We start from the raw sequence: 26,389 nt of genomic DNA, 5'->3' as shown, positions 1-26,389 counted from the left end.
ACAGTCACCTTTTCATAGAACCCCTCTCCCGAGGTTTGTTCTCGCCTGTGTGGATGTACCTCGTGTGCCCCCACCACCTGGAAGCAGCCTTCATACACCCCAGCACCTAGGACGGTGCCTGACATGCAGCAGGCATTCCAAGAAGTTGTCCAATGATGGTGACAATGTAGAGGCAGCCAAGGGAAGGGCAATGCAGGAGAGGGAATAGTGAGTGCAAAGGGCCTGTGGCAGAGCCACTGGGATTCTCCAGGGTGTCCTCTACATCCTCACTATGGGCCCCACTTCTGAGAAATGTGCCCCTACCCTGTCCCTGTGGTCTGTTTCATCCAAGTCCTTATTCTCCATCTCCTTTCTAACAATTCATAGGTAAGTTTCTAAACCTCCTGTGCCCCTTTCCTCCTGTGTGAACCAGAGACAATAATGTTACCACCTTGCGGTGGTGGGAATGTGAGTGATCCCTATGAGGCTGCCAGAACAGTGCCTGGCACGTGGCACTCGGTCATTGCTGGCTCGGCTGTTGTTACCAGTCCATCCTCCAGTCTGCTGCCCAAGAATCTCTGTGAAAAATGAGTTTGCAAAACGCAATGTGATGTCCTGGACTGGATCCTAGAATGGGAAGACGACATTAGTGGGGAAAGTGTGACAACCAAAACAGTCTGGGTTTAGTTAATTATAACATTTCGGTGTTGCTACCACAGTCATGTAAAGAGAAGTCAAACGACGACCTCGGGGTAACTGTGTGAGGTGGCAGATGGAACTCTGCACAACTTTTGCAGCTTCTCTGTAAACCTCAAATTATTGCAAGGTATTTTTATTTAAAAACAATATATTATAACTTTTATATTTAAAAACAAACAACAAAAGAATTTTAAAAATACATAGTAGTTGATCATGTTACTTCTCTGTATAACAACGTTGGGATAGCCAAGGATATCAAAGGAGAAACTCTAGACTCTCTAGCATAACAGGAGACCCTTCATCCCCCATCCTTGCTGGCTACACTTCTCAGGGCCTTGGTTTCCTCATCTGTAAAGTGAGGGATAAGTGATCCGCCTGGGTATTGTGAGGATTAAATAAATTAACAGAAACAAAGCACTTACCGCAGTACCTGGCCCACAGGTCCACACTCAGTACGATGGAAACAGACCCGAGAGAGAAGATTGAAGAAGCTGGCTTTGAAGACAGAGAAAGGGGCCATAAGCCAAGGAATATGGCCAATCTCCAGAAGCAAAGGACAAGGAACCTCCAGATAGAACGCAGATAGATTTTAGCCTCGTAAAACCCAGTTTTGGATTTCTAATCCCCAAAACTGTAACTTGGTGGGGTTTGTGGTCATTTGTTACAGCACCACAGGAAACTGATACCTATGCTAATATACTGCCTGATACAGAGCAGAAACTAAATAAATTTGAGAAACTATTTTTACTCCTTGCCTTTCCTCAAACAGGCCCTGGAAGGCCATGTACCCCAGGGCCTTTGCATATGCTGTTCCTCCACTTGGAGAACCCTTTCTTCTCTTTCTGTCTAGCAAAATCTTTCTTACTGTTTTTACAAGACTATTCTCTAATACCTCGGAGCTTTTAAGTTTGCTCCCAGCCCTGAGAGTAATGTTCATTGTCTCTTCATAGCTTTCTTTTCATCTATTTTAGCATTTATCACAGATTGTATTCATTTTGGTGATTTTTTCCCCTCAACTAGACAGTGAGGTTCTTTGTAGCTCAGGCTAAATGCATCCACTGCAGGATGCTCAGGCAGTGATTCTGCTTGGATGAGTAAATGAATGAGAGAAGGAGTGAGTGAGTGATTGAGGCCATGAAGGATGGGTGGGATTTGGTTAGCCAGGGGTGGTGGCATTCCAAAGCCAGAAATGGGGTGAGATGATGACACAAATTCCACAAAGCCATCCATTTCCTCGCGGTGGTTGAGCATTGCATACTCTGGTTATCAAAGGGGTTGAGAGCCAGAGACAGTTTGCACTACAGAGAACACCAATATAGGAGGTTGAAAAGCCAATAAAAATATTTTACTTGAACTTCTAATTTAGAATAGTTTGGGAGTTACAGAAAAGTTGCAAAGATAGTAAAGGGAGTTTCCCCTACTTTTAATGTCTCACATTAGTACATTTGTCACAACTAATGAATCACAATCTTCATCTATACTAATAAAAGAGTAATATGCTAATTAGACTGAACATCTTCCGGACGACATTCCGGATGTCTCTCCGGACAAAGCCATGGTGGCAGGGCTGAGGCAGAGGTGGTTAGAAGCGATCAGACAGGCAGGGGAGAGTAGTTAGGAGGATCAGGCCTACAGGGGAGAGCAGTTAGGGGGATCAGGCTGGCAGGGGAGAGTAGTTAGGGGGATCAGGCTGGCAGGGGAGAGCAGTTAGGGGGATCAGGCCGGCAGGCAGGTGAGCAGTTAGGAGCCAGCAGTCCCAAGGGGTCTCGGATTGGAGAGAGTGCAGGCCGGGCTGAGGGACCCCCCACTCCTGTGCATGAATTTCGTGCACTGGGCCTCTAGTATATTAATATGCTATTTTTAACTAAAGAACATATTTTATACAGATTTTCTTGGTATTTCCCTGATGCCCTTTTTCTGTTCCAAGACCCCATTCAAGACTCCACATGACATCTAGTCTTTGGGTCTCTGGACTGTGAGTTTCTCAAACTTTCCTGGTTTTAGATGACCTTGACATTTGAGGAGTCCTCCTCAGGCGTTTTGTAGGATGTCCTTCAGTTTGGGTTTTCCTGAAGTTTTCCCTATAATTAGAGTGGGATTGTGGGATTGGGGGGGGGGGGGGAAGAAGTGGAATACCAAGAGGTGAAATGCCTTTCTCATCACATCATAGCAGGATCCGTAATCTCAATGTGACCTATGACCACCTTGCTGAGGTACTATTTGCCAAGTCTCTCCTTACAAAGTTATTTTTCTACTTTCCAGACGGTACTTTTTGGAAGAAAGTCACTAAGTATAATCCTAACTTAAGGGGAGTTATGTACCACCTTCTTGAGGGAGGAATGGCTAAGGTATATTATTTGGAATTATTTTATCTTTTCTAGTTATTTATTTATTCAATCATTTATTTATATCAGTATGGACTCATGGATATTTATTTTCTACTTTTGGTAATAATTCAAAACTATATTATTTATTGTCATTGCTCGAATTGTTCCAACAAGCCCTCACTGAAATAGAATCTAAAGGGTGCACTTCAGGAACAAGGAAAATTATTCTAGCTGTAAGTTCTGAGATGCAAGAAGAAAAGATGGGCAAAGAAATTGGTAACTGTGTTTGAGTCTAAAGTAACATTGACTGTTTAAAACAATTTAGTAATTACTCATGGGGTGGAAAAGGAAAAGATTAAACTTAAAATACACTATGATTAAAGCATATAATTGAGAGGATGGGTAATTAAAGTATCCCAAAGTCCTTATATTTTAAGAAAGCAAAGTAAAAATATTTTAAAAACTGACTTTGTAAGTATCCATGTCAAAATTTCTAGGGTAATTACTAAAACAATAGAAATAGAGTATACAAATGAGGAAGAAAAATGGAATGGGGGAAAAAACCAGCCCTAAAGAAAACAAGAAAGGGGTGGGAAAAGGAAAAAAAAGGGGGGGGGGGCATGACAAATAGGAAGCACAAAATAAGATGATAGAAATAAATCAGATATATCAGTAAATATAGTAAGTATAAATGGACCAAATGATCTAGTTAAAAGACAAAGATTACCTTAAAACAACCACTTTAAATATATATATATATCCTATCTAATAAAAGAGTGATATGCAAATTGACCATCACTCCAAGACACAAGATGGCTGCCCCCATGTGGTCATAGATGGCTGCCCCCATGTGGACACAAGATGGACGCCACAAGATGGCCTGCAGGGGAGGGCAGTTGTGGGCAGTTAGGGGTGACCAGGCTGGCAGAGGAGGGCAGTTGGGGGAGACCAGGCTAGCAAGGGAGGGCAGTTGGGGACCCAGGCCTGCAGGGGAGGGCAGTTGGGGGGGACCAGGTCAGCAGGGTAGGGCAGTTGGGGGGGGACCAGGACTTCAGGGGAGGGCAGTTGGGGGGGCAGGCCTGCAGGGGAGGGTAGTTGGGGGGGACCAGGCCTGCAGGGGAGGGCAGTTGGGGGGGGGCAGGCCTGCAGGGAAGGGCAGTTATGGGTGACCAGGACAGCAGGGGAGGGCAGTTAGGGGGGACCAGGCCTGCAGGGGAGGGCAGTTGGGGGGGGGGGAACCAGGCCAGCAGGGGAGGGCAGTTAGGGGCAATCGGGTTGGCCGGGGAGCAGTTAGGCGTCGATAAGGTTGGCAGGGGAGTGGTTAGGGGGTGATCAGGCTGGCAGGCAGAAGCAGTTAGGGGCAATCAGGCAGAGGCAGGCGAGCGGTTGGGAGCCAGCAGTCCTGGATTGGAGAGGGTGCAGGCTGGGCTGAGGGACCCCCCCCCCATGCACGAATTTCGTGCACCGGGCCTCTAGTATATATATATATATTTACTGACTTCAGAGAGGAAGGGAGAGGGAGAGAGAGATAGAAACATCAATGATGAGAGGGAATCATTGATTGGCTACCTCCTGCATGCCCCACACTGGGGATCAAGCTGGAAACCTGGACCTGGGCCTGTGACTGGAATCGAACCCAGGAGTCTGCAGGCCGACGCTCTATCCCCTGAGCTAACCCAGCTAGGCCTAACAACAACCACTTTTTTATTATGAAAAATTTCAAATATACAGAAAAGTGGGAAGAACAGTAGAGAGAAACATGTGCCAGCCATGTAGAGTCAACATTGTTAGCTATTTGTTGTGTTTGTTTCATTTAAGATATTTAGGAGACTATTAACGCCTATTTTATGTGGTAAAACTTATATAATGAAGTAATATTTAGATGGCAATAATGAGGTAGTGTTCAAGGCCAAGCGGATCAAGGTCCCAGTAGTTTTTAGTCTTGTAACTTATTTGGGTGGTTATTTATTCAAAGGCTGTTTCTCCAATGGATTCTAGTGAGAGGGCAGGAACCAGGTCAACTTTTCTGATCATTGCATTTCTAAATATTTGCTGCATCCCTTAGTAAAGGATTCAGTACAGTGCTTGTTACATAGTAAACATGTCAAGTAGCACAGCTTTTATTTTAGCTGTTGCTGTTATCAAAAGCGTTCAGCAGAAGTGGCACAAAATAAACAAGCAATAATTGGCAACTATTTATACTTAGTGCTTTCCAAACATCACAGTGTCTAGCACACATTCATTCACCCATAAACATGTTTATAATGATAATAAATAGTACTTTCATTATTATTCAAAGTCTCTAACAGTGCCTGGCACTACATAAGCAGAGGGAAAGTGGAATTTTATTGTTCTTAATTGTTATTATCGAGTAAAAAGCATTTAACACAACTGCTGGTCCCCAGGGGCCCTGAAAAAACAATCTCCGCGGGGACACTCCTCATTTGTCTGCGTCCGGACACGCCCCTAGCTCGGTCCTGCGCCCCGCCCCGCCCCGCCCCGCCCCCTGCCTTCTGGCCGCCCGGCTCCCTAGTCCAATGCCGCGCCTGCGCACTGCGCCAGGAGCAGTTCCGGGAGCGCAGCTTCCCGCCGCCCAATCGCGAACAGGTCAGAGCCAGCCAGACTACTGCGCGCGTGCGTGCGTTCGTGCGTCGCTGCGTGCGTCGCTACGTGTGTGCCGTGCGCTCGCTGGGCACCGTGGCCTCGCCCTCGCCCTCCGCCCCCTAAGCTTGTACCGCGTAGGCCGCCCCTCCCTCCGCGCGCACTCCGCAACGACCCCCGGCCGGCCCCCCCTTTCGAATTTAAAGGGGGCGCAGCATTAACGTCCCCCGCCTCAGGTGACCTCTCAGGGGTCTCCCCGCCAGAGGTGCCCCGCCGCCGAGGAACATGGCGAAGGTGGAGCAGGTCCTGAGCCTCGAGCCGCAGCACGAGCTCAAATTCCGAGGTAAGCCGGAGGCCGGCTATCTTCTGCCGCGGGCTAGGCCCGGCGCCCCGCGCCCCGGCCCCGGAGGGACCGGACGACCTGGCGGTGACGTCGGCCCCCGCTCCCGCCCGACGGCGAGTTCGCCCCGCCCCCCCCACGCTCCCCCCGAGGCTGAGGGTCCGAGGCGTCCTGGCGCTTGGGGGCTGGGGAGGGGGGGGTGTGGGACGGTGCCGCTCTCCTCTCCCTCCAGCCACTCTGCACAGTTGCCATTTTAACTTTGCCGTCTAGTTGGCGGGACTCTGGATTGTAAGCCTTGCTGACAAGCTTTGCCTACCCTCCGCAGGGTTGACCTCTCCAGGTCTTAGGTCAGAGGTCACCTCCCCAGATGGGCGTACTCTGAGCAGCTACCAGCCAGAGTTCCCTGTCACGTCGCTGCCCTCTGGTCAGCCTGGCACTTACACCACCTTGTGCGCCGTGTTTCTGCAGGAGAAGGGAAGCTCCATGAGGGCAGGATTTGGTCTTTCTCTGCTGCGTGCCCAGCACATAATGGGAGCCCAATACCTGTCAAACACATGAATGAAAGGAACCGCCGCAGGAGTCTGGTGGGACATGGCCCCGCTTTCCTGTGCTGTCTCCTCAGGCCCATTGCTCCTGTCCATGCAGCTGTGGGAAGCTGCCAGGGTGGGCACATCCTTTTTCTCCCCAGGACTGCCTGGAGCGGGAGCCAGAGGAAGTTTAGTGTGCCGCCGTGCCCTTCCCAGTGTGAACCTTTATAGTTTTTATGTTTCTTTTTCTCCCTACGTTCTCCACGAAAAGATAAGCGCCGTGAGACAACAGGGACCTCATCTGATTTACTGGTTCCTTCTTTACTTGGGTTGAGTAACTGTAGTAGCCCTGTGCTTGGCACTGGAGAGACAACGATTGAACCAGACAGATAAGTTCCCTGCTCTCAGAGCTTGCTTTATAATGCAGGGAGACAAACCAGCGAATGAGAAGATTTCAGAGGTGGTACATGCTGTGAAGGAAATAAAGTGATTGAACAGCGAGGTCACCACTATATCGCCAGCACTTGGCCCACGGTACATGGCTCAGTAGATAATTGTGGACTGAATACTGGCCAGATACCCAGTTGGCAAATGGCACATTTGAACCCACACTTCAGATCTCACACTGTTAACAAACATGCTGTCTGACCCCTGGGAAATACTCTGCAACTGTGGTTGTCACATTGCCTCCTCGGTTAACAATTCAGAGTGACTCCAAATGTGTAAAGAACCAAAGGTTTTTCCATTTAAAATGAAAATTAGAAAAAAAAAACACAAGAAAACCCACCACAAAACCTAACAAGGATCATTATTCCATGACAGTACTTTAACTTATCCAATGTTCCCATCACCTGGAGGAGCCAGACTGCTGAAGTGAATGTGCAAAGTCAAACTTGAGTTGTCTGAAGTTTTCTACCCTGGAAGTCTGGTGTGGCTCCTCTTGGGAATTGGCACATTCATTCATTTAGTCCACAGACATTTCCTGATGCCTGCTCCATATGTCAGGTAGTAGCAGAGGATGAGTCCCATCACAAGTATGTTCCCATTGTCCCTCAAATCCCCACTCTAGAACTTAAGTCTAGGGAAGGGGACAAATGATGGAATCAGCCAGGATAGTGCAATAACATAAGTAATCAATCCATAGTGCTTTGAGAGCAATAAGGAGGTCAACTCTTGAAAGAGGTATTAGTTGAGCTGAGTTTAAAGGTCAATTGGGAGCAGCTAAAAGAAGAAATGGGAGGGGAACATGTCAGGTAGGGGAAATTGAATGTAAAGGCTGAGCTGCCTGGACTCCTTTGGGATGCCATTGGTAGTTCTGAATGATAGTCAAGAGGCATTTGTTGGAGTCATGAGGCAAAGTAGGAGAAGAAGCTGGCTAGTAGACAGGGGTCAGATCTTCTAAGGCCTTCTGTATACAGATGCAGATATTGTACGAGGTCATATTGTGATGCTTCTCCTTAGCTGGTCCTTCTTTTATTGATGCCCTGCAACCTCAACCTCTTCCCTCCACCCCCTGTATTGACCATGGCTGGCCATTCCCTCCTCAAAGCTTGGGGTCATTACCAAGTGATAAGGATGGTGCTCATAATCTACCTTGCCTCCTGTAGAAATTTTTGTTATTGTTAAAAGGAGTGATACTATGGTTTTTCACTGGCTTTGTAAATGTACAATATTATACAGAGATTGGTGGTTGTATTTAGACAACTGATTTTATCACTTCAGCTTTTTTGTTTAAAAGGTATGGTGGAGAAGAGTGAGCTGTTTGGCCAAAGTAATGATGGCCAAAGTCACTGGGTATTTTGGCTTGGAAATGGTCCAAGAGAATTCGAGGTGTCCAATTGTTGAAGGCTGTTGATTCATGACTTCAGAAGAGGCATCTGCAGTCATGTGTAAACAAACCACTTTATGAAGTTTGTTTGTTTTAAGCTGATCACTAAAACAATGAAATTAGAATAGAAGCTCAATACCATGGCTTGCTGTATAGAAGGTCATTTCAGGATGAGAACTAACTGGTCTCTTCCAAGTTAACTCAGGGTGATGACTCTGACTTTGGGTCGTTCACTTCAATGAATCAAACTTTAACTTAGCTTAAGAAGGTAATAATTAAAATGCCTGTCATCTAAAGAAAAAAATTAATCACCTTTTAAGTGCAGTCTAAGATGATATGGGATTATATTGGGTTCCAGTTGATCTTGGGCATTTTGTATGATGATGTTGAGTTAAGGATATTATGGAAGAAGAAAGAACACAGACCTACATGACCTTGTTCTGCCATGTTGCATTGTGTTCAGTATTAGAAGAAGAAAGACTGCTGGCCTCCTGAAAGAAGCATGACACCATGACATTACCCAGGGTGAAATAGCAGCTCTTTTGGACTGGTGACTTTCTGGAAGAGTTAAAGGTTTTTGTAAACCTGTGAAACGTGTTCTTTGCATTGTCGAAGAGAGTTTTCTTAATTAGTCACTTTGTAATCTCTTCTTTCTCTGTTCTCTCCCTCTTCCATCAGATTCCATCCGTGGCAAATAGTGTCTTACATGGTTTCGGTCATTGTCCATTGTCCCTCTTCACATCCTAGCACATCCCTCCTCCACTCCCCCCCCCCCCCCCCCCCATGATACTGTCATGTGAAAATGGTCTGTTAACCATCCTTATGAGCTGGCAAGTTAAGGTTTAAACCTGCCATGAACCTACTTTACTTTTGCCTTATTCTGAAGCTCAGCTAGTGGCCTTCAGGAAGTCTCAGATGGTTGCGCTGTTGGTCTGTATAGCTATCAGGTGGGATGTCACCGAAGGATTTGTGTGATTGACTACTACTTTGGGGAGGAAATAGTATGGCAGATAGGTTGGGGATACTGTCTTTTGTATAAGGAAAGCATGCTTGGAATCATTAGTTCACCCCTTAAGTTAATGTGTAATTTAACATTGTTTAGGGAGCAAAAACATATAAAACCCTGTAGATATAGTCAGTTGAATGCAGTAATTATCTTTCAGATGCTAAGTACAGCATTAATTCTTCAGCTTTAGTATAGCACTGATTTCCTTAACATTTTATGATTGCATGGAGCAGACTGTGTTTTACAGCACAACAAAATGTCAGCAGTGTGCTTAAGATTCTTTACGGTAGTGGTTTAAACCCATCCTGAATAAATGAAGATTACCTTCATTTATTTAATTATTAACCAGCTTGCTCATGAGAAGCAAGGGCATTTAATTTACTAAGGTTTAGTCAAACTTAAATCTCCATAGATTATATTATTTCTGAGTTTTTGTTCCTGGGAGAAAAAAGAACTAAAAGTTAACTTTCTTTTAACCACTTACTTACTTTTCTTCACAGTTAACTCTTTTTAGTGGGGGAAGGGGGTAAAAGGTTAGTTCTAGGCTCTATGCTTATATTTGGAGAGTGGTGCTAGTTCCTTGATGTGTGTAGTTGTAACATGCATCAGTTACCTTCATAATGACCTGGTAGTTTTGTATCCAAGTGGAATTGATTAAAATAGTCTGAATTGATTCTTATTAAAGAGATGAACTCTTAGATATTATTATCACTATCTTTTATTTATTAAAATTATCTAGCATCTTTCCTTCCAATGCTGAAGGCAAAATACTGAGAATTTTGACTCTACAATATTACCATTAAGTAGTTGAAAATTAGGGGAGGAGTCAAGGGAGTAAACTATAATGGTTATCAGTCAAATACTACCCTTAGGTTCAATTTTTAGAACCTGAAACTTGAATTTTTACATAAGGAATTATCTCCAAGATTGCCTCATACATCCCCCATATGTATTTGAAAAATTTGCCATCTGAAAGATGGCCATGATTTGGAACAAATGAGCACAGCTTTCAGCAAGATGACAAGAAAGAGGAACACGAAGAGTGCTGAGTTCCATTAGTCAGGACAGGGCATGCCATAGTGTCTTTAATAAAATAAAATAAAAGCCTTTGCACAGTGATTTTGCACTGGGCATTGTGTTAAAAACAAAGTTGCATTATGGTTTCCAGGCTTACTTTGTCGTTTTCTATCATTTTAGGCCCCTTTCAGGCTGTTATCAGCATAGCATAGCCAGGATTGCTTGGCCCTTGCTCAGTGGGTATGTGGAGTCTTTGAAGTTTTTACTTGACAGACTACCTGGACTGCTGGCTTTATAAAAACAGGAGTTATGTAAAGACCTTTGTTAAGACAACAAAGTTATTGAAGTTGATGGTCATTTTAAGATTATTTTTTAAAAAGCGTGGCAAGTAATAACTCTAGAATACCTGTTTTTCAACTGACAAATGTGTTATTTTAGCAGAAACTGTTGATGTCTAGAAACAATGTCTTAATTTGCTTCAGGGTTCTCCCTTGCATGGAAAAAAATCATTCAGAATATTGCATAGTCCTATAGGGAAAAACTTGAAGGGTATTCTTTTAATGTTTTAGCATTAATGGCACAAAACAATAGCACTATAGAAATAGCTTCCTAGAGTTTTCCTTCATCCTTTCAGAAGAGTTATTGTCAATTTTTGACTAGTAGGTTAGTGTTTCTCTTCATCTATGTCAAGGAATGTGTTTGATCAGACTTTTGGTTTGTATATTTGTGTGCATACCCATCTAGACACCTAGAGAGTTGCTGGTGGGCATACATTCTTACTGACACCAGTAACTTATCTGAATTAGTATACAGTTGGCATTTCAACAAGCTCTGACAACCTTAGCTTATTTAGGAAGGGGCGTTAGGGAAATATAGACTCTCCTCAACTTACGATGGGGTTACATCCCGATAAACCTATTGTTAAGTTGTAATTATTGTAGGTAGAAAATACATTGAATACTTGTAACCTAACGAACATCATAGCTTAGTTTAGCCCACCTTAATGTGCTCTGAATACTTAACATTAGCCTACAGTTCGCCAGAATCACCTTACTGCCCAGCATCATGAGAGAATATCGTATTGCATATCGCTAGCCTGGGAAAAGATCAAAATCCAAAATTCAGTTTTTACTGAATATGTGTCACTTTCACACCATCCTAAAGTTGAAAAATCCTAAGTGGAACCATTGTAAATAAGGGGTTGTGTATAAATATTTTTGGAGATAGGTAGATTGAAACTGTTGTTTGTGTCTTTTGAATTCCACTTGAAGATAGTGGAATGGATCCTTGGACCGTTTAGCCAGATTTGAATGGCTTGGGGCCTTGTGAGTATTCACTTTTTATATCAGACTAGAGGCCTGGTGCACAAAATTTGTGCACAGGGCCGGGGTGTGTGTCCCTCAGCCCAGCCTGCACCGTCTCCAATCTGGGACCCCTTGAGGGATGCCTGACTGCCCGTTTAGGCCCAATCCCGGTGGGAGTAAACTATAATGGTTATCAGTCAAGGGAGTAAACTATAATGGTTATCAGTCGAATACTACCCTTAGGTTCAATCCGGTGGGATCGAGCCTAAACGGGCAGTCGGACATCCCTCTCACAATCTAGGACTGCTGGCTCCCAACTGCTCGCCTGCCTTACCTGCCTGATTGCCCCTAACTGCTTCTGCCTGCCAGCCTGATTACCCCCTAACCCAGTGATGGTGAACCTATGACACGCGTGTCAGCACTGACACGCGTAGCCATTTCTGATAACACACGGCCGCATGCCGAGGATGAAACATTTGCTGCTCCTGAGGATGAAACATTTGCGACTAGAGTCTTGGAGTTAGTTTTTTCCTCAAAGTGACACACTACCCGAGTTATGCTCAGTTTTTTGGCGAAGTTTGACACACCAAGCTCAAAAGGTTGCCCATCACTGCCCTAACCACTCCCCTGCCAGCCTGATCAAAGCCTAACTGCTCCCCTGCCAGCCTGATCAAAGCCTAACTGCTCCCCTGCCAGCTGATTGCCCCTAACTGCCCTCCCCTGCTGGTCTGGTCACCCCTAACTGCCCTCCACTGCCAGCCTGGTTGCCCCTAACTGCCCTCCCCTGCAGGCCTGGTTGCCCCCAACTGCCCTCCGCTGCAGGCTTTGGTCCCCCCAACTGCCCTCCCCTGCAGGCCTTGTACCCCCAACTGCCCTCCCCTGATGGACTGGTCTGCTCCAACTGCCCTCCTCTGCTAGCCCGGTCACCCCTAACTGCCCTCCCCTGCAGGCCTAATTGCCCCCAACTGCCCTCCCTTGCAGGCCTGGTCTCTCCCAGATGCCCTCCCCTGCTGGCCTGATCGCCCACAACTGCCCTCCCCTGTTGGCCATCTTGTGTCCACATGGGGGTGGCCATCTTGTGTGTTGGAGTGATGGTCAATTTGCATATTACCCTTTTATTAGATAGGATTTTGATGGTATTTAATGATTTTGTGTATTTAGAAAACATTAGCTTTTGAGTGATTTGCAGTTCTGCTACTGAGTTTGGAAGGTCAGGTGAAACTTGTGTGGTAGAGATTTCACAGGTTTGCAGATTGTAAAGTGAGGAAGTTAAAGAAATTTGAGAGGATACTAAGTAAGATAAGAATGTCTAAAATAAATTATCTTTATAGGTGCCACCTTAAACTTCACAAGCAGGATTGTGCCTGCATGCTATTGACAGGCTACTACTTTAGAAAGAGAAACAAGTAAGGGTGAGTGACTATATAGCTAGAGATTTCTCAAATGTTGAAAGAGAGAAACTCAAGGTGAATAATAAAAAGTGCTGTTTTATTCTGTCTGAGATCTACTTTGGGAAGTCATTCCCCCAAAAATGACAACCAAGCACATGAGTCCAATTGGAGAGGGTTTTAGAGACATGCCTGGATATAATGATTGTGTGCATAATAGATGTATCCAGTGGGAATGTTTCAGGTTTGCACTTTTAAAAAAAATTAAATCTTTATTGTTGAAAGTATTACATATGTTCCCCATATCCCCCCATTGACCCCTTCTAGTCAGACCCTGCCTCCCACCCCAACCCAGGCCTTCACCATTCTAATCTTTGTGTCCATGGGTTATATATATATGCATACAAGTTCTTTTCTACCCCCCATCCACGCACCCTCCCTCTGAGATTCTATAGTCTGTGTCTCTGGATCTGTTTTGTTCATTAGATTCCACATATAAGTGAGATCATGTGGTACTTCTCTTTCTATGACTGCTTATTTCACTTAGCATAATACTCTCCAGGACTCTCCATGCTGTCTCAAAGGGTAAGAGATCCTTCTTTTTTACTGCTGCATAGTATTCCATGGTATAAATGTACCACAGCTTTTTTTATCCACTCATCTACTGATGGGCACTTGGGCTGTTTCCAGGTCTTAGCTATTGTATATTGTGCTGTTATTAACATAGGGGTGCATACATTCTTTCTGATTATTTTCTCGGATTTCTTAGGATATATTCCTAGACATGGGATGGCTGGGTCAAATGGCAGATCCATATTTAATTTTTTGAGGAAACTTCATACTGTTTTCCATAATGGCTGCACCAGTCTGCATTCCCACCAGCAGTGTACTAGGGTTCCCTTTTCTCCACATCCTTGCCAGCCCTTGTCATTTCTTTGTTTGTTGGTGGTAGCCATTCTGACAGGTGTGAGGTGATACTTTATTGTCATTTTAATTTGCATCTCTCTGATGATCAGTGACCTTGAGCATTTCTTCACATGTCTCTTGACCATCTGTATGTCCACTTTGGAGAAATGTCTATTTAGGTCTTTTGCCCATTTTTAAATTGGATTGTTTGTCTTACTTTTGTTAGGTTGTCTGAGTTCCTTATATATTTTGGATATTAACCCTTTATTAGATGTATCATTGCAAAATATGTTCTTCCATGCAGTGTGCTCTCTTTTTGTTTTGTTGATGGTTTCTTTTGCTGTGCAGAAGCTTTTTATTTTGATTTAGTCCCATTTGTTTATTTTCTTCTTAGTTTTCTTTGCCCTAGGACCGTGGTTGGCAAACTGTGGCTCGCGAGCCACATGCGGCTCTTTGGCCCCTTGAGTGTGGCTCTTCCACAAAATACCACGGCCTGGGCGAGTCTATTTTGAAGAAGTGGCGTTAGAAGAAGTTTAAGTTTAAAAATTTGGCTCTCAAAATAAATTTCAATCATTGTACTGTTGATATTTGGCTCTGTTGACTAATGAGTTTGCCGACCACTGCCCTAGGAGATGCATCTGTAAGCATATTGCTATGCGAGATATCTGAGATTACACTGCCTATGGTTTCTTTTAAGATTTTTATGGTTTCATGACTTATATTTAAGTCTTTTAGCCATTTTGAGTTTATTCTTGTGTGTGATATAAGTTGGTGGTCTAGTTTCATTTTTTTTTTTTTTTTTTGCATATGTCTGTCCAATTTCCCCAACACCATTTATTGAAGAAACTGTCTTGACTCCATTGTATGCTTTTGCCTCCTTTGTAAAATAATAATTGAGTGTAATGGCCTGGGTGGATTTCTGGGTTCTCTGTTCTGTTCCATTGATCTAATATGCCTGTTCTTGTGCCAGTACCAGGCTATTGAGATTACAATGGCTTTGTAGTATAACTTGATCCATCCAACATTGTTCTTGTTTCTCAAAATTGCGGTGGCTATTCGGGTGTCTTTTTTGGTTCCATATAAGTTTTTGGAGTATTTGTTCTAGATCTTTGAAATATGCCATTGGTATTTTAATAGGGATTGCATTGAAGCTATAATTGCTTGGGGTAGTATGGACATTTTAATGGTATTAATTCTACCAATCCATGAACATGGTATATTCTTCCACTTGTTTATATCTTCTTCTATCTCTTTTTTCATTGTCCTGTAGTTTTTCGAGTAGAAGTCTTTTACCTCCTTGGTTAAGTTTATTCCTAAGTATCAATGTTTTTGTTGCAATGGTAAATGGGATTGTTTGTTTAGTTCCTCTTTCTGAGAATTCATTATTGGTGTATAAAAGTGCCATCAATTTCTGGGTGTTAATTTTATATTCTGCTACATTGCCAAATTCACATAGTAAATCTAGTAGTTTTTTGGTGGAGTCCTTAAGGTTTTCTATGTACCATATCATGTTATCTGTGAATAATGAGAGTGTTACTTTCTCCCAATTTGGATGCCTTTTATTTCTTCATGTTTGATTGGCTGTTGCTTGAATTTCCAGTGTTATGTTGAATAAGAGTGGTGAAAGCGGACAGCTCCTTCTTGTTCCTGTTCTTAAAGGAAATGGTTTTAGTTTTTGCCCATTGAGTATGATGTTGACTATAGACCTTTATTATGTTGAGATATGCTCCCTCTATTCCCACTTTGCTGATTGTTTTTTTCAAAAATGGGTGTTGGATTTTGTCTAATGTTTTTTCTGCGTCTATTGATATGATCATGTGAGTTTTGTCTTTCAATTTGTTTATTTGATGTGTCACATTTATTGATTTGCAAATATTGTACCAGCCTTGCATTCCTGGATTAAATCCCACTTGTTCATGGTGTATGATCTTTTCAATATATTGCTGGATCCGATTTGCTAATATTTTGTTGAGGATTTTAGCATCTATGTTCATGAGGGATATTGGCTTGTAATTCTCTTTCTTTGTAGTGTCTTTATCTGGTTTTGGAAGTAGGATAATGCGGGCCTCATAAAAAGAATTTGGAAGTGTTCCTTTCTCTTGGATTTTCTGTAATAGTTTGAGGAGTATAAGTGTTCATTCTTACTTGAATATTTGATAAAACTCCCCTGTGAAGTCTTCTGGACCTGGGCTTTTGTTTGCTGGGACTTTTTTGATTACTGCTTCTATTTCACCAGTTGTTATTGACCTATTCAGGTTTTCTGATTCCTCCTGATTTAGTTTTGGGAGATTGTGTTTTTCTATGAATTTGTCCATTTCATCCACATTGTCCTGCTTGTTAGCATATAGTTGTTCATAGTATTTTCTTACAGTCTTTTGTGTTTCTGTGTGTTGGTGGTTACTTCTCCATTTTCCTTTCTGATTTTATTTATTTGGGTCTTCTCTGTTTCTTGATGAGTCTGGCTAATGGTTTATCAATCTTGTTTATTCTTTTGAAGAGCCAGCTCTTTGTTTCATTGATTTTTTTTTTGGTATTGTTTTTTTAGTCTCAATGTTTATTTATTTTTGCTCTAATCTTTATTCCTTCCTTCTACTTACTCTGGGCTTTTCCTTTTGTTTTCTTTCTAGTTCTTTAAGTTGTAGGGTCAAATAGTGTATTGTTGGTTTTTCTTGTTTTTTGAGGTATGCCTGTAGTGCTATGAACTTCCCCTCAGGACTGCTCTTACTGTATTCCAGAGATTTTGGGTTGTCTTGTGTTCATTTTCATTTGTTTCCAGGAAATTTTTGATTTCTTTCTTGATCTTGTTGATAACCCATTCATTGTTTAATAACATGCTATTTACCTTCTATGTGTTTGAATGTTTTTGGGTGTTTTTACTATAGGTGATTTCTAATTTCATGCCACTGTGATCTGAGAAGATGCTTGATATTATTTCAAACTCCTTGAAATTTTAGAGATTTGTTTTGTGTCCTAACATATGGTCTATCTTTGTGAATGACCCATGTGCACTTGAGAAGAATATACGTTCTGCAGCTTTTGGGTGAAATGTTCTATAAATGTCAGTTAAATCAATCTGATCCAGTATGTCATTTAGAGTTAGTTTCCTTTTTAATTTTTTGTCTGGAAGATCAATCCATTGAAGTCAGCGAGGTGGTAAAGTCCCCTACTATGACTGTATTGCTGTTGATGTCTTTCTTAAAGTCCTCCAGAAGTTTTTTTTTTTTTTTTTACATATTTAGGTCTTCCTATATTGGGTGCATACATGTTTATCAGCTTTATATCCTCTTATTAGATTGATCCTTTATTATTATACTAGAGGCCCAGTGCATGATTGAATCATGCACGTGTAGGGTCCCCTACACGCTTTCGCTTTTCGCGGTGGAGCTGGGTGCCTGTCCGCTGGTGCCGGAGCAGACAGGCACCCAGCTCCCCCACTTTTGATGGTCCGCGGCCGCTGAGGGGGGCTACCCTGCTGTTGAGTCCTGCCCCCTGCGCCTCTCAATGGCCGCTGAGGGGGGCTGCCGCGGACACCTGGCTACCCTGCCGTTGAGAGGCGCAGCTGGGTGTCCGCGGCAGGCCCCCTCAGCGGCCGCGGATCTGGCCGTTGAGAGGCGCAGGGGGCGGGAGTCCCACCCCCTGCGCCTCTCAACAGCAGGGTAGCCCCCCTCAGTGGCAGCGGATCCGTGCCTCTCAATGGCCAGATAGGCTACCCCGAGTCCCGCCCCCCAGCCTCCCGCTGCCCAATCGTGGGTGTAGCGGAGTGATGGTAATTTACATGTTACTCTATTATTAGATAGGATAGTGAACTTTTTGTCTCCTGTGATGGCCTTCATTTTGAAGTATATTTTGTCAGATATGAGTATTGCTACCTCTGCTTATTTTTGTTTCCATTTGCATGGAATTTTTTTTTTTTCCCATCCCTTCACTCTCTGTGTGAATCTTTTGTTCTGAGGTGGGCCTCTTGTGGACAGCGGCATATAATTGGGTCATGTTGTTTTATCCATTCAGCTACCCTATGTTTTTTGATTGGAGCATTTTATCCATTTATCTTTAAGGTTATTATTGATAGATATTTATTGCCATTTTAATTCTGTATATCTCTCTTTCTCTCCCTCTTTCTCTATTTCTTTTCATTACAGCAGTCCCTTTAGCATTTCTTGTAGTGCTGGTTTGGTGGTGATAAACTCCCTTAATCTCCCCTCCCCCCACACACACCCCTGTTTTGGTCTGGGAAGCTCTATTTCACTACATATTTTGAATGATAGCTCTGCTGGATATAGTAATCTTAGTTTCAGATCCTTGCTTTTTCATTACCTTGAATACTTCATGCCATTCACTTCTGGCCTATAGAGTTTTTGATGAGAAATCAGCTGACAGCCTTATGGGAGCTCTTTTTGTAGGTAACAAATTGCTTCTTTCATGCTGCCTTTAAGATTCTCTCTTTGTCTTTACTTGTTGGCATTTGAATTATGATGTTTCTGGGCGTGTGCCTGTTTGGGTTCTTCTTGCTTGGGACTCTCTGTGCCTCCTGGACTTGTGTGACTTTTTTCTTCACCATGTTGGGGAAATGTTCTGCCATTATTTCTTCAAGCATATTCTTTATCCCTTGCTCACTTTCTTCTTCTTCTGGTACTCCTATTATGTGAATATTGTTACGTTTCATATTGCCCCACAGCTTCCTTAAGCTGTCCTCCTATCTTTTAATTGTTTTCTTTTTTTCTTTTTGGTTCTCTGATTGAGTGGTTTTTCTTCCACCCTGTCTTCTACTTCAGTGATCCGATCCTCGGCTTCCCCTAATCTGCTGTGTATTTCTTCCAATGTGTTCTTTATTAGTGCTATGCCATTCTTTATTTCCAACTTGTCTTTTTTCATTGTTATGTATCTTTTCTCATGATGTTGAGCATCTTTGTCATCATTATCCTGAACTCTATATCTGATAAATTTCTTATCTCCCTTTTATTTAGCTCTTCTTCTAGGGAATTCTCTTGTTCTTTCATTTGGGGGTTAGCATTTTGTCTCCCAATTTTGGCTGCCTGTTTGGGTTTTGTCTATGTTTAGGTAGATATGCTACGACTCCCAATCTCTATTGCAGGACAATGTCAGATGCTGTTTCTGACTGGCCCTGAATACCCTGTTTCGAGCTACCTGCACTCCACAGCTTGTAGCTCTCTCTGCTGGGACTTGGTGTCTTTGGAAAGGATAAAAATGTACACCAGGTTATGCTTTCCTAGCCCCAGGCCCAGAAGGAGGTTAAGCAAAGACTCAAAGCCTCCAGAGACCCACCTCTGCCTGCAGTCTGATTGTATTCAGGCTTGACTAGTCTCAGGCTATGTATCACAGGTTGGGGAGAGAGGTCTTCCCACAGGGTGGGTCAACTGCCTCTCCCTCCCTTTCCCCCACTCCTCCCCCCCAGCCAAAAACCACCTGGATAGCAAAGGTCTATGGAGAAAGATGTCCTCCCTTGTGGGAGGGAATGACTCAGTATAGGAACTGGGGTGGCTGCCTTCCCAGCTCCTACCCTAGAGCCCCAACCCTGGATTCTCCTCACAGCTCCAGTCCAATTTGCCCTCCCTCCTCTGGAGCCCTAGGTGAGTGGCTGCACACGAAATTTTGTGTGTTGGCCATTTAAGAGAGTGCCTGCATTTCCAGTTGTCTCTATCTGGCTGACTGCAACTCTGCTGCCTTTCACAGCCAGATGTTCTGTGGGCACCTTTCTCAGATCTGGTTTTCTGGGCTGGGGAACTCAACTTGGGGTTTAGATCCCAGAGTTCTCAGGGGGAACCTCCCCCCACATAGCTGAGATATCTCTCTGGACCTTCAGGTCTTGTCTGTGGAAGCCCAGCCAGCCCTTATGCATCTCTATGCGGTCTCCACTTTCCCTCCTTCATTTACAGGGTTCTCTGTAGCTAGTCTTCAGTGGATTTTTCAGAGTGTTTTTTTGCTTTTGTTTTTGTTCTGTATTTTAGTTGTATTTCCAGTTTGGTCCTGAGAATATGTCAGTGTAGCTTCCACTTAACTCCACCACCATTTTTAAGCCTCTGCACCTTTTTTAAAAAAAATATATATTTCTTTTGATTTCAGAGAGGAAAGGAGGAGAGAGAGATAGAAACGCCAATGATGAGAGAGAATCACCGTTTGGCTGCTTCCTGCATGCCCCCCACTGGGGATCGAGCCCGCAACCCAGGCATGTGCCCTTGGCTGGAATCGAACCTGGGACCCTTCAGTCCACAGGCTGACGCTCTATCCATTGAGCCAAGCCGGCCAGGGCCCTCTGCACCTTTTTAACTATTCATCCTTGGAGGTTTCCTTTGTGGACCCATGACTCCATCTTGTCTGGTAGAATATAACATGACTTGTGCAGGGTTGATTTGGTCACCACTTACTAAAAGCTTCCTATGGGCCAGGCACTGAGTTGGGGACAAAGGAGGAGTCCTGGCCCTTAAAGTTCCCAGCCTCTCTGTAGTGTAGGAAGAGAGGAGAATATGGAGACCAGACGCTTATGGGCTGCCCACATTGGGAGCTTAGAAAAAGCTGTGTTAATTCCACTTCATTGTTTGAATCTCATAGAGAAGGTGACATTTGAGATTTGTGAGTTGGCGAGCTTATACTTGTGTTAGCTATTTTTCTATAAATGCCCATTTAATTCTTACAACAAGCCTAGGAAGTGGATATAGCTATGAATTAGAGGTGGAGCTGGAATTTGAACCAAGACTTATCTTGACTGCAAAGCCCATGTTCTTTATGTTGGCTATATTTTTTGCCTTAAAAGATGAGTGGGAGTTTGACTGACTAGGAAGGCCCTCAGTTGTCTTATTTATTATGTTGTTAGGAAGATGAAAGGAAGTCTGGAAATAGGATCTTGGGAATGGAGAAAGAGGATTAACCCTTTGCACTCGCTTGCTTTTTTCTTGATTCCTTTATTCTACTCAGGGTTTAATTTTTTAAATACCCCAGATTTTACAAAGCGTGGCAGTAGAATAAAAAACTGGAGTTTCTTTTCATACAAACTTATTTATTTGGATTTTTTTATATTTCAAATTATTGATACATTCAAAGAGTATAAAAAGAGCTGCTACCGATGCTAACCGTGTCAAGTCACACACGACATCCGAGTGCAAAAGGTTAAAAGAGAAATGAGACAAAAAAGAAAGGAGCTTAATTGTAATTGTAATCTAGTAATGGCCTCTTTGGCACTGCTTACATGAAGTACAGCGTTGTTATGGAACATCAGTGGCCCAGTGCACGAAATTCATGCACATTAAAGGGAATTAATTAGAGGAAATATTTTAATATTGCTATTTGCCCTTTCTCTATAATAGAAGTGTCAGAGATGAAAGAAAATTAGTAAAGTGCATATGAAAATCTTCCTCATGTCAGAGTCTGGGGTGTGCTGCGGAACCCAGAGTCAAGTCCCTGCCCACCCGCGTGCGCCTAAAAATCACGTGGGACCCAGACCCGGCCGGTCCCACCCCCGTCAAGCCCCACTGGGCGGGGGGTGCACCCTCAGGTCCCCCGGCCTGGCGCCGGTAGAGGGTGCAGCCTCAGGTCCCCCATCAAGCCCTGCCAGGTGGGGGGGTGCAGCCTCAGTTCCCCTGGTGCACCCTCAGGTCCCCCGACCCGGTGCAGGGGCGGGGGGTGTGGCCTGAGGTCCTCCATCAAGCCCTGCCGAGCGGGGGGAATAGCCTGAGCTCCCAGTCAAGCTCTGCGGGGCGGGGGTGGGGGAGCGCAGCGTGAGGTCCCCTGGTGTGGGAGTGTGTGGCCTGAGGTCCCCTGTCAAGCCCTGCCGGGTGGGGGGTGAAGCCTCAGGTCCCTCGCCCCGGCCTGGCGCCACACAGCCTCAGGTCCTTGCTGATCGCTCATTATGGCTCGTACGGGAACCCTGCCTTTGCTGTGGGCGCAGCCATCTTGTGTTATGGGAACCCTGCCTCTGCTGTGGGCGCAACCATTTTGTGTTACAGGAACCCTGCCTCCACTGTGGGCGCAGCCATCTTGTGTTATGGGAACCCCGCCTCGCTGTGGGCATAGCCATTTTGTGTTACGGGAACCCTGCCTCCACTGTGGGCACAGCCATCTTGTGTTATGGGAACTTGCCTTTGCTGTGGGCGCAGCCATCTTGTGATCACATGAGGGTCAATTTGCATATGACCTCTTTATTTTATAGGATTAGAGTGACTAATTGACTTAATTTTTTTCTACCAATTTCTGTTTTCCCTTAAGAATTTGTATCCTAATTTGATCAATTATGATTTTGTCATTTATTTGTGTTGAAAATTAAGTGCTAATATTAACACTATCTCCCCTTCTACCACCCTCTCACTACTTGAATTCATTTATTTCCTTGATGTCTGCCATCACAATGTGTTTTAACTGGGTACTGACTTAGCCTTTTAGTTACATCATTCAGCACATACACTAATAAAAGAGAAAGATGCAAATTGACCGTACCTTCATGATGCCCACCAGCCAATCAGGAGTGAGTATGCAAATTAACCCAACAAAGATGGCGGGTTAATTTGCATACAAGGCACAGAGCAGCCGGGGGTGGTGACGACGCAGGCGTTCTGTACTGCCCCAGCCACTCCGGGCCTCTGGGCAGTGTGGGAAGGTGGAAAGATGGCTCCAAGGCAGTGCCAGCAGCCAGGGGAAGGGAGGCCCATTCTGGCACAAATCTTCCTTCATCGGGCTTCTAGTTTATAGTATAGTAGGAAAAAGGGAAGGAAGGGAGTGGTACCTACCTGAGAACTCAGTATTATTATCTCCATTTTAGAAATTAGAGAACCTAGGCCCAGGACTTGGCAAAACGTGTTGATTTGCATCTCGGTCTTTCAGTTCCTAAAGCTTGTGTGCTTTATGTCATGAAGGGAGGCTTAAGTTTCTACCCTTTCCATCACTCAGAGACACTCAGCTGATCTCTTCAGTTTTGATTTCCTCTTTTGTTGGAGGGGGAGACTTGAACTCAGTGCCTCCTGGTGTTTCTTCCAGCTCTAGCTTTGAGAGGTTAGATTCAAGTTTAGTTTAGCTGAAGAAGAAAGATGGAAAGCCCCTGAGGACAGAAACGAGCTTGCATTTCCCATAATACCTACCTACCAGTGCTTTGCCTAGTGCAGTGGTCGGCAAACTCATTAGTCAACAGAGCCAAATATCAACAGTATAACGATTGAAATTTATTTTGAGAGCCAAATTTTTTAAACTTAAACTTCTTCTAACGCCAATTCTTCAAAATAGACTCGCCCAGGCCGTGGTATTTTGTGGAAGAGCCACACTCAAGGGGCCAAAGAGCCGCATGTGGCTCACGAGCCACAGTTTGCCGACCACGGACCTAGTAGGCTCCCAGACATTTAATTAACGAACCCTCTTGTTTCTGTTTAAAAGCTCACTGCTCTGTTAACCTTACCTGAGTATTTTTTGAGAGATTTTCATCCAGTTTTTTCTGCACCACCTCAAATTTTACAGTTTGTTTATCATGTGCATGTTTTATTTATGTCTTATTCTTGGTGTGCTTCATGTGGGATATAACTCAGGACTTGGTCATCTTTTCAGTGTTTGGTATGACCATTTGAAATAGAAGCATACACAAGAATAAAAAGAAGGATTTTCTGAAAAACAAAAGGTTTTTCCTTATGGAGGCTTATTTGAATTCTCATTCTGTTGGTTGAATTGATTTGTTGGCATATAAATGTATCGTGATGGACTGCTCTGAAAATCTAACTTCGTGCTTTTTGACCTTTTTAAAGTCAGACACTGCTTTACTAATTGGAAGAAGGAAAGCAATGAATCACTCCTTGGAGAATCTGCAGATGCACTCACTCAAAACTTCCTTTGCAATTGAGGAACAGGAGGATCCAGCTGACTGATGGGTGCCTGGTTGACCTCAGGTCTTACCCAGAGGATGGCAGAGGTGGAGAGATAGGAGATGTTACGTAGAGGAGTCCAGAGAACACTTGGCCAGTTCATTTGGGTTTTTTATTTTCTTATTTTTAAATGAATGCCTTTCCCTTTCAAAGCAAGATTGTTCCTTTCTTTTCTTTATGTACCTATAGGAGCACAGCACTCGGCAGTTAGTCCTCTGCAGTAAGCATTTGAGTGTCTTCCACCTTTAAAAAGGAATAATTGCTTTCTCAGTTATTTTGCTACTGCTGTCTCTTCCCTTCACTTTCCTTCTGACCCTGGCAAATTTCTGGAAATGGTAGTCTTAATCTTCATTTTCTCACCAACCATCCACTCCTAAAGTCATTGCCCAGGAGCTTAATGGATGCTTCATTACCACATCTGGTGTTGCATTTTTAGTCTTTGCCTTATGTGTGCTCTCTGTAGCATTGACACCTGTTGCCATTCTTGACACTCTTCCCTTCACCTCCCTAACCACTCTCTTTTGGCTTTCTTCCACCCATTTGTCACTTTTGCCCAGTTATCAAGTCCTGTTGATAATGCAGAGGGTTATAGCTTTTACCTCTCCCCCTTCTTACTCCTCTTCTCTTTCTCTTAGTTTCCCTGCCTCCCTGTCTTTTACCCCTTTGAGGAGCTCTTCTGCTAGTACCCCTGGCTTCTAACATCACTTAGGATGATCCCAGGCCTGACCCAAGCCCATCAATAGGCTTCATATGCAGCATGGCCCAAATTATACTCCTTACTATTCATTTTCCTTTTTCTCTAAACCCTCTCTTCCTGCATGTATCTCATTGAATGGTACCCGTACCTACATAGCTGACGAACTTAGAGACTTAGAGAGCCCAGGACTCAAATCTGCCCCTTGTTCCTTATCACCTTTGTGGCCGCCTCATTTTCCCCTGGATAATTGTAATAGCTTCTTAATTGGTCCTCCTGTATGAGTCCTCTCTTTCCTCCAGACTGATGACACTTTCAAATATGCAAATCTGAGCTTATCTCTTGCTTGCTTAAAATCATTAAATGTCTGCCCAGTACCAAAAGAATAACGTTTAAATTCTTTAACAAGACTTAGAAAGTCATTTGTGCTTGTCATCCTTGCTCTCTCCAACACTAAATGCTGGTCACTTTTTTCTCTTCTACAAACTTATGTTTTCATGCCTCCTCCCTTCCGATTTCAGAGTCAGAACTGCCTCCTCACCCCCTGTTCTTTACCTCTACCATTCCCATCAATTATGGTGTCTTGCTTTATTTGTCAGCCTATTTCTGGTGTCTTGAATTTCTCTTCTACTTAGTCCTTCCCAGTGTCTATGAACATGCTTAAGTTGTCCCTTCTTAAAAAGAGATCACATTCCTCTAGATTGTCCCCCCCAATTAAGCAAATGCCCAGTCTTCTACCACAACTAAATTTTTGGAAGCGATGAATCTTTGGTTGGTTGTTTATGTCTTCAGTTTCCTCTCAATTCTGAGACTTTACCCCTCTATTGAAACCCTTCTCAGTTCACCAGGTTTCTTCCTGTGACATTTGTCTTTGACTTTTCTGGTGAGCTGCCCACTTCTTTATCACTTTACTCTGGATGTTGACATTTTCCAGGCTTCTGCTCCATTTAACTACCTTCTGAATGTTACTTCATTAATAATGCCTTCAGCTCTCACTTCTACACAGAAAACTTCCAAATCTCTAGCTCTAAGCAGATCTTTTGATCTCTACACTTGTCTGCTTAGTGGACACCTTGCCTATCTGATTGTCATGAAATCACTTCAGACTTAACCTATTCTACATTTGCATCCATGGTTTATTTTCTTGTTCCCATCCAAAGAGTCTTCCATATCTTGGGAATGGCCTAGCATTAGGTGGGTAAGCCAGAGATCCTAAACTCATCTTCACACTCCTTCCTGTACACCTCTCACATCTACTCCGTCCATTTTCACCAGCGAAAATCCTGTAGTCTTTGCTTCTCTTTACCCCCTGCCATATCCTGAGTATAGCCCTCTCCCTTCAGGATTATTGCCCATGTCCCAGCTTTCTGTCTCTAACTTCTCCCTGCTTCCCTCATCCTTCACACTATCCTATATACAGTATTTAGAGTCATTTTTCTAAAATTGAAATTTGAGCATGTCATTTCTTTGTTTTAAACATTTATTGGCCGCCTAGTTTTTACAGGTTAGTGGTCAAAATTCTTAGGCCAGCATCAAAGCCTTTCAAAATTGGGCCATACTTAAAAAACAAGACAAACATACAATCTCTTTTAAACGACAATATTTACAAGCTGTTTAGAATAACACTCAGACACACACACACACACACACACACACACACACACACACACACACACAGAGACATGCCGAAAGTACCAGTATTTTATATTTTTAATCCTCACCTGAGGGTATGTTTGTTGACTTTAGAGAATGAGAAAAGGGGAGAGAAAGAAGCATCGATGAAAGAGAAACATCGATCAGTTGCCTCCTTTATGTACCCTGACCGGGGATTGAACCCACAACCTAAGTATGTGCCTGACAGGGAATAGAACTCGAAACCGTTAGGTGTACAGGACGATGCTGGAGCTAGCCATCTGAGCCAC

The 26,389-nt window shown here is 43.7% G+C and overlaps 1 protein-coding gene across 1 annotated transcript in view; it reads left to right on the top strand.

Moving 5' to 3' along the window:
• The first annotated feature begins 5,651 nt into the window (after positions 1–5,651).
• The window catches only part of VAPB (VAMP associated protein B and C), a 61,185-nt gene continuing 40,447 nt past the window's right edge, over positions 5,652–26,389 (top strand). The window contains exon 1 of the mRNA XM_079785186.1: positions 5,652–5,949. Within this exon, the coding sequence (XP_079641312.1) occupies positions 5,892–5,949 (58 nt within the window). The 5' untranslated portion in view covers positions 5,652–5,891. The remainder of the gene's footprint in view (positions 5,950–26,389) is intronic.

Source organism: Cnephaeus nilssonii (assembly GCF_951640355.1).
Source record: "Cnephaeus nilssonii genome assembly, chromosome: 11".
Lineage (NCBI taxonomy): Eukaryota > Metazoa > Chordata > Mammalia > Chiroptera > Vespertilionidae > Cnephaeus > Cnephaeus nilssonii.
Note: the sequence above shows the minus strand (reverse complement) of the source record. Positions and strands in the feature narration are given on the sequence as shown.